The sequence below is a fragment of the Nicotiana sylvestris genome, chromosome 8, assembly GCF_000393655.2.
Source record: "Nicotiana sylvestris chromosome 8, ASM39365v2, whole genome shotgun sequence".
Lineage (NCBI taxonomy): Eukaryota > Viridiplantae > Streptophyta > Magnoliopsida > Solanales > Solanaceae > Nicotiana > Nicotiana sylvestris.
This window is the reverse complement of record NC_091064.1, coordinates 211,388,410-211,403,594: the sequence shown is the minus strand read 5'-3', so window position 1 is coordinate 211,403,594 and position 15,185 is coordinate 211,388,410. Positions and strand designations below refer to the sequence as shown.

Below are 15,185 nucleotides of genomic sequence, written 5' to 3'. Positions count from 1 at the left end.
AACTATAAATAGGGGTCTTCATAACTCAGAAAAGACATCAGAAGTTATAACAAGAAGCAAGAAAGAGCTCGTGGATCAAACACTGCAAATTCTTCCACAAGTTTCAAGCTTCAAGTGCAATTTCAAAAGACATCAGAAGTTATAACAAGAAGCAAGAAAGAGCTCGTAGATCAAACACTGCAAATTCTTCCACAAGTTTCAAGCTTCAAGTGCAATTTCAAGAAATCAAGTTCAAGCTCAAGAACGAAGAACAAATCAAGTTCAAGCTCAAGAACGAAGACTAAATCAAGTTCAAGTCCAAGCAATCAAGCTCAAGCTCAAGAACAAGATCATCGTTCGTGGCAACAAATATAGATTCAAGATCAAGTTCAAAGGCCCTTGAATTTATTTACCATTGAAAAGAAGAATCAGAGGATTCATAGAGATTGTACACTCAAATATTCGAAATTAAATACTACAATTATTGTGATATTTTCGATCTTGATTTTATTTTCTCGACGCAAATTTATTGTCTACACTTGTTTCATCCAATCCCAAGCCATGCATTAAAACATCTTGTTGTTTGGTTTTCTGTTTTTGGCTGAACAAACACATCACGAATTAAATGTCGGTCAGAAGATGGTAAATTTGATTTTTTTCACTATTCAGAAAAAAGAAGAAAAACTAACTCCGAGTTTTTATACTTGTTAAGAAATTTGTCTTTGGCAGACCAGCTAACAATACATGACTATTACATAAAGTCTGAGAACACTTTCACGGTAAAGTTATTTTCCTGTAACTTATAGGTCATGGGTTCAAGATTTAAAACAGTTACTAATGTTTGCATTAGGGTTAGACTGTCTACATGGGTTAGACTGTCTACATCACAGTCCTTAGGATTCAATTTTTCCCAGACCCTACGTGAATACGGGATGGCTTGTGCACCGCCCACCCTATTTTTTAGTAACACTTTCACGTAGTAACTATTTTCTTCAGATCAGATCTCGAAGCTCAAACGAAATAACACTATTTAATCAACTATTTGTTGTTGAGATGTCTAGTGACTAGTGTACGGCTGGTCTAGCCTATGATTTACGCAAACATTTCAATGTCCAAGATAAAATAAGGGAAAGGATCAATGAGGCTGAGTGCTCTCGGAGAGAATTGGATGAGATGCTACTTCATTATTTAATTAATCAGAAGAATCATAAAGACTTTTCTTTTAACCAATGTTATTGCATTTCTAATCAAAAGCATCAGAATACATTGAAACCTTTTCTCACTCTAGTTTGTAAAACCAACGCTAGGCAAAAAATGGAGAAAAGAATAGGAAAATCTACCCATAATGGGATTATAAGCTGGAAATTATGGCCTATCTGAAACATGGTGCAGAAACAATACAAAAAAGATACTCTCAAACTGTAGAAATGAGGATTCTTGAAAATTTTCAAAAGCTACATTAGGCGGAATTCCCTTGATCAGATAGTGAGATTTTCTTGAACGCCGGTGAATGTACCTATTATCTTCCCTCCAATATCTGGGAAGGTTTCACAGCCAGGTAGTGACTTGACCTTTCCCGTTCGATCAACTTCAACAGGATACTTAAGAAGGTGGCCTCTCATCTCAGTTACTTCATCAGCCGCGTATTGTAGCCAGTTGTGTTCGCCAAATACTCTTATCCGTCTCACACACTCAAGACTCTCTGGATGCTCAAAACATTGCTCAAGAGTTCCCGTGTGCTCTGCCCACAGAGACATCCTATAGCCGTATACCTGCAAGTCGAGATGAAATAGCAACTGAGTCACACATTACAACTTTTCTTGGAATAAAATGCATTAAAAGATAACAATGGTTCTGAATATCAGTTCATATCATCAATCCTAAGCAGATATTTTATCGCAACAATTTGCTTCAAATTTTACCTGTCCATGTGGTCGAGAGTGTTTGGTTGCCCATGTATGATGGGGCTGATATGAACCCATTGCAATTTCAGTATCTCTGGTGCCTTCCAGAGAACGTTGATTAATGTTTGCAGATCCCAATATAACATACTCATCATCCACTATCATTCCTTTTGAATGTACATATATCATAAAACGTCGACTTTTCTGACTGAGTTCCTGAGGTGTAGTTGGCTTAGAACTTTTGACAACTGTATTGTTTCCATCTTCCTGAACCTCGCGATTGCCAAGGCAGAAGAAATTCAAATAGTCTTGGGGTTCATATGTGTTTTCCAGCCCTACCTCTACTAAAGCTTTGTAAATTGTCTCATACATCATCTGCATGGTATTGTGCTGCAAATACAAACAAAAATGCATAAAATATGCAGCAAAATCATAACATTAGCATGCAATTAGAGGTCTAAATGCATGCAGATTAACATAGGAGTTTTGAAAGATTTATTGCATTATGGAGCAGCTAGTGACTGTTCAAAATACAGGTAAGTGAATATGTAGATATCTTCCTGAAGTCATAGTACAAGGTAAGAATGTCGTGATTGTTTTTATTAATTTGAATTGGTGGTGTAGAGTAAAGGATTAACTAAATTGCGATGGATAAAAAAAAAATTGAACTGAGTAACTAGGAAAGAAGGGAGTATACTTCATGTGTTGTTACTCATCCTTCTCCACATCATCCCCAACCTATTGGTACCATCTACGAAACACAACTACATTATTCTGCCGATTGATTCTGAAGTGCACCATAATTACCAAAACTAACTCATTTCACCATACATCTCAGCTGAAAACCTTGACAATGAACTGAACTATTCAGAAGGAATTGACATCAAACAAATTAAACCAGTGACATCTATAGGAGGAAAATGGTATGTGCCATCTGTTTAAGTTGGGTAAAGAAAGATTTGAAGAGACAAACTACTAAATTGCCTTATGACAAAAAGAAGAACAACCAATTAAAAGAAAAAGGAATCAAATAACTAAATCATCTCAGATTAATGTAATCAGATTTTGTAAAGAAAGATTAAGTCACTGAGACAATGGACAAAAATTTACCTGCCAAAAAAGTATTCTCTGAGTAGCAGTACTGGTTGGAACACCCTCTGGCCACATAGGAACAATTATATATACTGAAAACCTCTCATTTGCCCGTATTTTGTTGGCAATTTTTAGAGCAATCTCCATCGGTATCAAGTTATTTGCACCTAGAGATAGAAAGCAGATTTACACAATCATTATATAGTAATTCTTACTTTCAAACATGTCATGGTGATCAATAAAAGAAGACTTTTGAATTCACAATCGCCATACAAGAAGTGGGCTTGACTTCAGCAGCTCAAATATAACAAAGAGGAAGAAAACTAAACAAGATATGAAGCAATTATCGCAAATCTTTTATCACATGGACTTTCTAGTCAGTTGTGACATCAGACCGAATTATGTTGAAAGTATTCCAGACAGATTGATTCAGAGTTCATTAAAAGAAAAAGAAATTTGTTTCCCCTTAAATCAGTATTTTTAGAATCCTCACCTAAATCTTGGTAGTTATTCCAATTGTATGAGGACCCTAGGAAGTACTGGTTCTCAATGTAGATGAAATGTTGGGCAGCTCGGATTGCCTTTACATAGGCAGTATGTATGCTCATATCTATCAGCACATTCTTACCACAAACTAGATTCTGTTACAAGAAATGGTCAACACAATGGTTAGCTTACAGCATATCGATGGCTTGCGTTTTATAGAAGAAACATTTAGAAGCAAATATCTTGCCTTGTTAGTGGCTTCTTTGGGATCTTTGGGGAAACCTTTAACAGAGTTGGAGTCAATCGACCGGAAAATCTGCATGCGAAACAACGTTAGTCAGAGGCAAACAAAAGGGAACTTAACAAGCAATGCTAGATTCAACTTTTAAGTACCTGCACGTGCCACGTATCTGCATCATCTTCTCCTAGGCAAGGGACATCAGCTATTTTTAATATGTCGGGAATCCTGTCAAGTTGGAGTAATGCATCATCTTGTGAAGCTTTCATCTTTTGAAGTCCATGGCGCTTTGAAGCCTTCAACCAGCGCTCCTCGAAGTTAGTTAGGACATCATATGCAGCAGGCCCCTCGATCCGACTATGTAAATCATGCCAAGGTTCTCTAGGACAACCGGTAGTAGGGCCCTGTCAAAGTTCAAGAAAAGATAATATGAAACAAACAGATCATGATGACAAAGATCAAATTGCAATTGCTTGTTATAAGAAGCTAGCCTACACCTTTTCCAGAGGGACTTATAACGTTATGTAAAAAGACAAATATATCAAAAGTTTCCACTTAATTAGTCACACAAACAGGAATTTAAGTAAAAAGTAATGAATCATAGACATTCAAGTATTACCGTGTAGTTAGGCTGATGATAGTCATCTTTGTGCACATTTTGCAATGTTTTAAAGATAGGGTGTTGTGGAGTATCATAACGCCCTTTGCACAAATCAAGGCCACCAACGAAAGCGATAATCTTTCTCTGGTAATTACCAGCATCCACATCCACTATTACAGTTTTCTGATGATGTGTGTATATTGTTCCAGTTTCCTGATGACAAAAATCAAAGCGGCTCAATACCTAAACCAATCTCAGAAGACAAGTGCTTCAGAAATAATTACTCAGGCAAGAAGAAGAAACTATATAAGGGAATATAATCATTCTAGAAAAATTTCTTAGTCCTAGTTAACCTGGCACCTTAGGGACCAAGTGCATTTACTAGCTGCGATGGTTGAGAATTGCTATGGTCCAAGGACAGATCCAACCTCAACTTCCTTAGAAATAAGGTTAGACCTCAGCAGTAATACATATTATCCACCTGAAGCTATATATATATGGACTACCAGAGTCAGGTAAAAACACAAGTACAATGTGAAAATAAGCTTTTTGAATGTTGGAGTAGAACAAAGACGACCATATAGTATTCAAGATGGCAGAAATCTATCAGCTCCTGAACTATTAGCGTACTTCCTGCTTCTTTTCGCTTGAAATATAGACTATTTTCAAGTCATTCTTGTATAGGCTTGCAGCTTTAATATTATCTTCTATTTTCACCATTCTCCTTTCTCTGTATTTTCCTGAACACTACAATTAGCGCATGTATACACTACTACTTTGTTTCAATATTACGATATTGGCAGCATTGTCCAAAATATTTATCAAGCAGGTAATGGTATCTTCTAATTTGTGCAAAATCTTGAATTGGAAGTGGATACCTCATCATATGACCGAGTCATTTGTGGTGTTTGCGGTCCTTTGACTAGGGAGATGACCCCCAAGCCATATCAGAGAAAGAACATAGACACATACATCGAACACGAGAAGATATAAGACAACATGAATATACTTGAGAAAATATAAACTTCAGAAACTTAACCATTTATCAATCAATCTATATTCAGTGCCATGAGAACCGTGAGAATTGGAGATGCAAGTACAGGAGTTGCTAACATGATATGGTTGAGGAATACAAGAATTTCAGAAATGGTAATTAAATACGGTAATGCATAAGTCATATGTCAGAAGTGAACCTGTTTTTTGACCCAGCTGTGCCCTTTTCCAGCAGAACGGGGACAAAGTAGCACGTGCACTGAAGAATGCTTAAAGTAGCGACGAGTTTCTTCATCACTAGTTCCCATGATTCCTTCCTACATGTCACAAATAAGTCATACTGTTAAGGCTTTCTTTAGGCATCGCAGAACAAGATATTCACTGCTTGAACCACTGAATAAAGCTTCTGACTTGAGTCAATAGGATATTACTTGCAATATTTAACGCCACACAATGATAATATAATACAATCTGGTTGTTCACTCTTAATGGCACATAGAGTAAGAATTCAAGCTAAAAAGTAATGGTACATGTTTAAGTAACCATCAACTCGAATGTAGGTTGAATCTATGTTAGATGATACTAATTAGTTGCTTATTCCTGAATGGCATACATATAAAAATTAGTCTGGATTATCCAATAACTGAATTAAGCATTCTATCTATGTTTCTCAAGTACAGTAAAAAAACGAAAGTGATTACCTAACTCATATTGGTCAACGAAAACAGAGAAAAGAAATTGAAATTTTGGTAAGCAAAAAAGAGAACTGTTTTGTAGGTACTTACACTTTTGTATCCCAAGATGCTCTTCGAAGAGGTAGGATCATCCCATATGAGAAGCAGTACTCTCACACCTTCTTGGGATTTCCTCTTGAGAATTTCCCCTAACATGCTTTCCTCAGCTTTTCCATTATCCCTAACAAGTGTAACTAGGTGGTACACTGACCATCCTGTAATGTAAATCAACCGACGAGCCTGATTTATTGCATTGAACATATCCTGCCAACACTGTCCATGCTTATACTGCACTCCATTTTCAAGCCACAAATTCGGAAGGCTGCCTTCGGGTACATGAGCATCTTGATAAAGTGTTACTTTTCCGCCTCTTCTGAGCGGGAAATAAGTTCCCGGCACACCCTTATACTCGTGATCTCCTCCTACACCACCATAATAAAGAGGTACCCTCTCCATTGGAGTGAATTGAATTGATAAAGTCAAGACAGCTCCTTCCTTACAAGGCTTCCCACTACCATTTAGAATTGGAAATGTTCCCTCAATGAATTCACCAGAACATAGTCGCTCTACCGGAATTCCAACAGCACCTATAATTTGAGATCCTACAACATCATTATCTTTAACAACAAAGTGAACTTCTGGTGCATAATGTGCTACTGGTACATAAAAGTGTTGCATCCAAACCGGATTTTCGCTATTGGTAATCACATATGTTCTAGCAACCACAGCATTAGATACTGAAACTGTAACATAAGGATCACTAGTAATCTTCGTGGCGCCTTCCTTTTTACTGCCAAGTTTTGCCAATCCTCCAATCAAATTATCCAATTTCTTATGAAATAAATCCATGTTTGGCAAATTCTTAGCCTCCCTCACCCAAATATCCAAATTTCCATGTAACAGCAACACCCTAAGTGATCCTGTAGATGTCTTAAATGGGAGAACTTGGACACCTTGACCATGTTGTGAACTAATAGAATCAGAATAAGACAAATGAGCCATAAAAATACCTTCTTTTTAAATCCTCAACCCCCTCAAATTTAAACCCCTTTATAACAAAACTGACCACAAAAGTCAAAATTCTAATTTCAGCAATGGCAGATCATATACTAAACAGGTAAGCACTCAAGTATCAGTTACAATCAATGTAAAGATCTCAACTTTAACACAAATTACAAGATTTTACAGTCACCAAAACAAATCTTGGTAGAAAGATCAAAACTCCCAAAGAAAGAGTAAAATAGAGAGAAAGGATCAGCTTAACAAGCCAAAACAAGAAAAAACCCAGATGGAAATAATGAAGAAATGTGTATATATAGAACAAAAAAGTTGAAATTGGAAAATGGGGTTTGTGCGTGAACAAGAAGAAAGAGAATTGGCTTGGTAAATGGCTGCTGCTAGAACTGAAGGAGACTGAGAAATCAAGAATGGAGACAATGACAGAGTTGAACGAGTTATATAAGAAGAAGGATCCATGAGACTTTCGTGAATGTTTAAAATATAAACCAAGTGGACTGCTTCTAACAGAAAATAAATGCTAAGATAGGAGGAATAATCCATTGTTTTACAATTACTTTTAGAGGCTCGAACTTTTAGAAGTTGAAGTAATAAACAAGTTGGACAATTGTGAAATACTATGATTATTTGGTATAAAGCTATAGGCTGCATTTTTGGTATGACGCCAGCGGAAGGAGATTACAAAGGAGGGCTTTTCAGTCAAAGAAAGAGCGTGTCATTGGAAGCTTCTTGTGTTATTGTTCGGCAGCCATTACTGTTTTGCCGGCCAGTAGGAAAGACAAGTAGTACTCATTTTAAGACTTTTTGAAATCATTTACAGTCTTAAATAAGGATTTTTAAAAGTTGTGGTTTAATTTAGATATATTTATGTAGCTATAAATTAATTTTGTTAAAAATAGAAATTTTAAAAATAAATTGTTATTAACCAAGGAAAGATGATAGATTGCTCGGGATCAACTAAAAAGAAAATAATATCACATAAATCGGGACGAAGTAAATATATATTTTCATGAACATGATTATTATTAAACAAGAGTTAATTAAAGCACGTTGAAATCTTAACCAGGGTAAATCCGATGTGTGGTAATTTTTATCTCAGAAGTATTGCTCCCTCCTAAATTATGTCATTATTTACTTATTAAAAAAAGAGATTTATTTAAATACAATTTAATTTTAAATTTTTTATATATTGCTACAACTATTTACTAGTATTTGTAGAACCTTCTTGTGGACCGGGAATGCTCAAGCATCTAAAAGAGCTTTAGTGGCTTGGAAAAACTATATATGCCAAAATCTGTTGTGGTCTAAACATAATTGATTTCTTCATATAGAATAAAGCAGCTATGCTTTGGGAATAGCTGCTTTGGGCAGTAACATAAAAAAAAGATATTCTTTGGGTCAAATGGATCCATAACTTTTATATAAAAGGCAAACAACTGAATAGTATGAAGACTCCACAACAAGCATGCTGGATTGTAAGAAAGATAATTGATGCTAGACAACGGTTGCTAGGTGGTGACTCTCAACATGAATTGCAGAACTTTGTCCAAGGAGGAAAGTTAATATCAAGAATGCATATCTATCTCTCACCCCCAGTACCAGAAAGTAGAGTGGAAATATCTGATCATGAAGCCAATGCTACCACGACATCAATTCATTGTTTGGCTTGCAGTACAACAAAGATTAGCTACAGCTGGTCGATTAGAAAAATGAAAGGTATATGTCCCTAAGCAGTGTGTATTATGTAACACTGGTACAGAGCCTTAGTTCATCTCTTCTTTTCCTGTACATTCTCTGCTACTATTTGGAATGTGCTACTGAAATGGATGGGAGAGCACACACAATTGGGAACATGGACAGAGGAAGTTAAGTGGATAACCAGGAAAGTGAATAATAATAAAGTGCGAACAGAAGTGTTGGGTTGGCTCTTTGCTGCAGCAATATATCACATTTGAGGGAAACACAATGCTTGAAGATTCCAACAGAAGCAACGACACACCAAGCACATCATTAGGGAGATTGTACCCCAACTACATATTAGAGGACAACAACAAAGTAGATGGAGGAAGATACTAAACAGCTTAGATAGCTTTCCTTGCTAGTCATAGCGGATAAATATAGAGTTTAATTATGTCTATGTGATAGGTAGAATACGAAATATAGGCCTTGTTCTTATAGTCCAAAAAGAAGAAGAAGAATAAGAACAACAACAACCCGGTAAAATCCCAAAAGTGGGGTCTGGGGAGGGTAGTGTGTACGCAGATCTTACCCCTACCCCGAAGGGGTAGAGAGGATGTTTCCGAAAGACTCTCGGCTCAAGATAATAAAAAGATAAAAGGAGAGAATATTAGATTTACCACGGAGATCATTGGGAAAAAGGAAAATAAAATGCAGAAGAAAAATGCAAAGCAAAAACGATGGCTAGTAATTGGATCCTACGTCGAAAATAGAAAATAGTAAGACACGACATTGCCCCTAAATATCTTAGACAAAACCCCACCGGACTAGGCTCACAAAGGTACAAAGTAACGCAAGACTCAACTACCTCCTAGCCTACAACCGTAATACTCAACCTCCACAACTTCCTATCAAGTGTCATGTCCTCGGAAATCTGAAGCCTCGCCATATCCTGCCTGATCACCTCTCCCCAATACTTCTTGGCCGTCCTCTACCTCTTCTCGTGCCTTCCATAACCAGCTGCTCACACCTCCTTACTGGAGCATCTGGGCTTCTCCTATGTACATGCCCAAACCATCTGAGTCTCGCTTCCTGCATCTTGTCATCAATGGGAGCCACGTGCACCTTCTCCCGAATATCATCATTCCTAATCTTATCCATCCTAGTGTGCCCGCACATCCACCTCAACATCCTCATTTATGCTACTTTCATCTTTTGGATATGTGAGTTCTTAACAGGCCTACTCAGCCCCATACGTCATGGCCGGTCTAACCACCGCTTTATAGAACTTACCTTTGAGTATCGTTGGCACTCTCTTGTCACACAAGACTCCAGATGCTAATCTCCACTTCATCCATCCTACCCAAATACGGTGTGTAACATCCTTGTCGATCTCCCCTTCTCCGTGGATAACTAAACCAAGGTACTTGAAGCTGCCTCTACTTGGGATAACCTATTACTCAAGCCTCACATCCAGATCCACTTCCCCCAGCCTAGCGTTGAACTTACACTCGAGGTATTCCGTCTTCGTTCTGCTTATCTTGAAACCCTTAGACTCAAGAGTCTGTCTCCAAACTTCCAATCTCTCATTAACACCGGCTCATGACTCATCAACCAGAACTATGTCATCGGCGAATACCATACACCATGACACCTCCCCTTGAATATGGTTTGTTATCGCATCCATCACCAAGGTGAATAATAACGGACTGAGCACAGAGCCTTGGTGTAATCCCATTTTAACCGGAAAAGGCTCAGAGTCCTCTCCTACTGTCCTAACCCGAGTCTTAGCCCCATCATACATGTCCTTAATTGCCATAACATAAGGAACCGACATACCTTTTGCCTCCAAGCATCTCCAGAGAACTTCTCTAGGAACCTTGTCATACGCTTTCCCTAGGTCAATAAACACCATGTGCAGATCCTTCTTTCTCTCTCTGCACAGTTCCACCAACCTCCTAACAAGGTGTATAGCTTCTGTGGTGGAACGACCCGGTATGAACCCGAACTGGTTTTCGGATACAGACACTATCATCCTCACTCTCGCTTCAACCACCCTCTTGGTTAAATAAAATTTTAATGTTTGAACAAAACTTAATACTAGTATACTTTTATAAAACAAGAACCTAATAATTGCATGTTTAACAACATAAATTTTAAAGTTTTTTTTTATTTCTTAAATTTATTATCTATTCAAATTAAAATTACGTGATATAAATTAAAATGAAATTCTCTAAAATGAAATTTATTTTGGATAAAATTTGTTTGATTAAAAGATATTGAAAATGGATAGTGTTTTACCAAAAAAGGTATTGTCACACCTCCTTTTTCCGCGCCCGGGGGGGCGCAAAGGAGTTTTTTCCAATTAAAGGACAATCGAAACGGGATTTGTTTATTTATTTCAGAGTCGCCACTTGGGAGATTTAGGGTGTCCCAAGTCACCAATTTTAATCCCGAATCGAGGAAAATAATGACTCCATATTATAGTCTGCGTACCAGAAATCTAGATAAGGAATTCTGTTAACCCGGGAGAAGGTGTTAGGCATTCCCGAGTTCCGTGGTTCTAGCACGGTCGCTCAACTGTTATATTCGGCTTGATTATCTGATTTTATACAAGTATGACCTTATATGCAAATTCTAACTTTTAACCGCTTTTATCATTATTTTTTAGGAATGTGAACATCGCTTAAAATATATCTTTGGACTGTGTCACATGAAATGCACCCACAATTCGAAACATATTTTATTTGATGTTTTAGGATTTGGATTTGAGTCGCACGAAATGCACACCCGAGTTTAAGAAAATTACATTATTAAAGGCGCGCCTAAAGCAACTAGCGCATTATTATTTTGTGGAGGCCGTGAAATTCGCTAAACGACCCTCGTGAATTCTAAGCAATTTTACACAAGTATTTACTGAGGGCCCCGCAATTTGTATTTTTATTCGGCGAGGCTCATCTCATTCTTATTTTTTTTAAAGAATTTGCAACGTCATGGAAATGCATCCCGGGCCACGCCACAATCAATGCGCCCGTGACTAGAGACACATTTCGACTCCGTTGAGATTTGGATTTGGGTCACATAAATGTGCACCCGAGTTTAGGGAGATAGCATTATTAAAGGCGCGCCTAAAGCAACTAGCGCATTATTATTTTGGGTGGGGCCGTGAAATTTACTGAACGGCCCGCCCCGGAATCTAAGTATTTAATACATATATTTTGTGAGGGCTCCACAATCTATACATTTTTTATTTTTTGGCGAAGCTAGTCTCGTTTTTATTTTAAAGGGTAAACCTACAACGACTATATTTTCTATTAAGTTCGTTTCTAAAAAAGAAATCCTAATTTATTAATCGAACAATGGAAGCTAGTAGGGTACATGGCTAATGAAGAGTATCTCAAGCTTTGACGAATTACAATTAAACATGAGCCTACATTTAGAACTAAACCATATGATGAACAACTGAATAATGACTAATAAAATTATAAACGTGAACCTACATTTAGAACTAAACCATATGATGAACAACTGAACAATGACTAATAAAATTATAACAGAGCTTATTACATCGATCCGACTACCCATTCGACAAACTAGTCACGAACATGAAAACTTTTGTACAACTTTCGTCTAGCATGCCCATTCGAGATAGCAATGACATAAGCATAAAACTAAAACTCGACGGATTTAAGCAAAATCTTCAACATAACATGTATTCAAGCTCGGACACGATAGTAACCGATAACAACTCAAACAAAGATTAGAAAAACGAACCTCGACCACCTCAGAACGGCAAACACGACTCCGACGGAACTCAAGCCGGACCTCACTGAACAACGACGACCTCGAGGGAGGCAGAGAGCTCGGCCAAAACTATCAACGCACGAGATATCGGCTGCTGCTGGATTTTCTCGACGAAGCATGCACGTGAAGATAAACTGAAGGAGTCATTTGGATATGAGGAGGAAACAGGTTATGGAGGGTCATTTGGGCAGTGGTTAATGGCTGGAGCTCGGACGTGAGAGAGTGGTTGGTTCTGGGTTATGGTCGTCGGACATGGTGGAGAGCTTGACAACGCAGCAACAGCTGCTCGAGTTCCGGCGAGGAGGCAGCGATGACGCGATGGAAAAGTAGCAGCAGTTGCTGCTTGACGGAGGCTAGACGCGGCGGAGGAAGGGGTTCGACGATGGAGGTGGTTCTTTTGTCGTTGGTTGGAACTGGTTGGTTTTATGGAGGTGGACAGTAGTCGTTGATGGTGGTTATGGCGTCAGGGCAGGTGGTCGACGAGACTGGGGCTGCGACGGGGAAGGTGGCTGACGGGTTGTTTGGTTGACGGGGAGGGCTCCTAGGTTTTTGCTAGGGTTTTTGTGGTGAGGAAGAAGGCCATGGGGGAAGTCGGGAATGGAGGTTTTTTAAGGGTAGGGTTTTGGTTTTCTTCTTCTGAGGAAGAAGATAGATCCACAGTGATCTTTTCCCAAAAATTTTCAAGTCCCTGTTCGTTTTTTTCCCAGTAGTTTTTTTTTCTTTTTCTTGGTAGGTTTCTCTCTTTCTTCCTGCTGAAGAAAAAAGAGGAACAATAGTATATGTTTTCAAAATTCTCTACAGTCCGTTTTTTGTTCGTCCTTGCCTTGGCTTTCTGTCCGTGTTTTGTAATGCTTTGCCAAGAAAAATGAGCCCCACGCGTGGTGGGGTTCAAGGCATATGTCCCCCACGCGTGGTGGGGTTCCCCACGTGTCCTGGACACGGTTTATTATGGGCTAGGTCCGAAAATTAGGCCTAAAACCGGGTAGTTTAAACCCGAATATTATTCTTTTGCCCGGACCCGAGAAATAGGAACACGTTGCTTAACTAGTCCTATGTAAGCAAAATAACTACCAAAAATAAGACTAGTATTTAAACAAAACTATATCTTTTTAAATATTTTTTCAAGATTTAAAATAGCTACAAAATATTAATGAAACTATTTTTTTTGTAATTTTCGTTTTAAATATTAAGATAAAATATGAGGTAATATTTTTGTATTTTTCAAAGTTAAAATGACTATAGAATATTAATAAAACTATATTTTTTTTGTAATTTTCGTTCTTTAATAAAAACAAAAATATGACGTAATAATATTTTTTTTTGTATTTTTCAAAATTATAATGACTGCAAACATTAATAGAACTATATTTTTTGTAATTTTCGAATTTATATAAAGTACAAAAATAAAGTACAATTTTTGTATTTTTCAAGTTTATGAGAGATACATAAACTAAAATTTATATATATATTTTTTGAAATTTTCTTTTTGCAACGAAATAAAGTAAAAATAGTTAAAATAGCTATACTAGACCCAATTTCACATATTCATGCTAAAAATGTGAAAATTCTCGGGGAGGGTCAAAAATCACGTGCTTACAGCTGCCCCTCTTTGACTGGAAACACGAAGAGTTTTCCGACAAAGAACGACTAGACGTGTTTTTGACCCGACCATTACTTGGACGGACTACACTTAAGGAAAGGGAGGGAATGTGACCGAGCCCTGGTATCTGAGCTGCCTACATATCCTTGGTTATACAGGAATCAGGCCACGTGTAGTTCGGGAATGAGAGAGAGATGGCAGAGTTGTACCGAGGTGAAGAGCTGATCGAGGTGCCGTTCCGTTGAGGTTCCGGTCCGCGGTCCTGTCATTACAACAAAAATGAAAACTGAAAAAGACTAACTAAGCCTATCAGCTACTAGTTACAAGGATTCCTATCTTCAAGTCTTCTGAAACTTGGTCTTGAGTCTTGAATGGTGCTTCATACAGACTTTGGATTTGAACCTTGATACTTGCTAGTTGTAGGCGCTAGTTCTTGAGCAGATCACATCTGTTCTCCACATCCGTGCTTCGGATTCATTCATTTTCCTCTTTTTTCTTTTTTGTTTTTGTGACTAGCTTTTGTTGACCCTCTCAGACTGTTGATTCGCATTCTTGGGGCGAGCTTCTTGTTGCTTCTATCTTGGATTGAGTGCTGGGGATTTTTATTGTAACCTTCTGCTTTCCAGTGGGTCACTGCTTGATCTTGAAAAATGTTTCTCCGTTTTACAAGCGGGTCCCTGGCAATCAAAACAAACAAAACAAACAAAATTTCCTAACCCAGTTTGCACTGGGGAGGTTTGTGAGTCGTTAGCAAAATCGTAACCCACTGATACTACTGATGCAGTGCTGGGAGTGAACTAAACACTAGATTAGGATGTATCCCCTTGTTATACAGGTGGGCGCCTAACTTCAATGCTTGAAATGTAAGGACTGAAATGTATTCCTCTGTTCTATGGGCGGGCTCCCAACTTCAACACTCGTAATGAAAAAGACTGAAATGTGTTCCTCTCGTTATACAGGTGGGCGCCTGGCTTTAGGAAAATGACTCTTTTTTCAAACGTTTTTCTTTTCTCTTTTTTTTTCCTTTTTTTTTGGTATCTTAGGAGAAAGATTCATCAGA

The 15,185-nt window shown here is 37.9% G+C and overlaps 1 protein-coding gene across 1 annotated transcript; it reads right to left on the bottom strand.

Annotated features, from left to right (window-relative positions):
* Positions 1-1,194: 1,194 nt before the first annotated feature.
* On the bottom strand, positions 1,195-7,618 carry LOC104217796 (phospholipase D beta 1-like). The gene is made up of 9 exons (XM_009768125.2): positions 6,079-7,618; positions 5,494-5,610; positions 4,319-4,513; positions 3,855-4,103; positions 3,709-3,777; positions 3,469-3,616; positions 2,994-3,142; positions 1,902-2,273; positions 1,195-1,751 (listed from the first exon to the last, which is right to left on the bottom strand). Exons 1-9 carry the CDS (start codon positions 7,027-7,029, stop codon positions 1,458-1,460), a joined length of 2,544 nt encoding a protein of 847 aa, XP_009766427.1. The 5' UTR covers positions 7,030-7,618; the 3' UTR covers positions 1,195-1,457.
* Between the last annotated feature and the right edge of the window lie 7,567 nt (positions 7,619-15,185).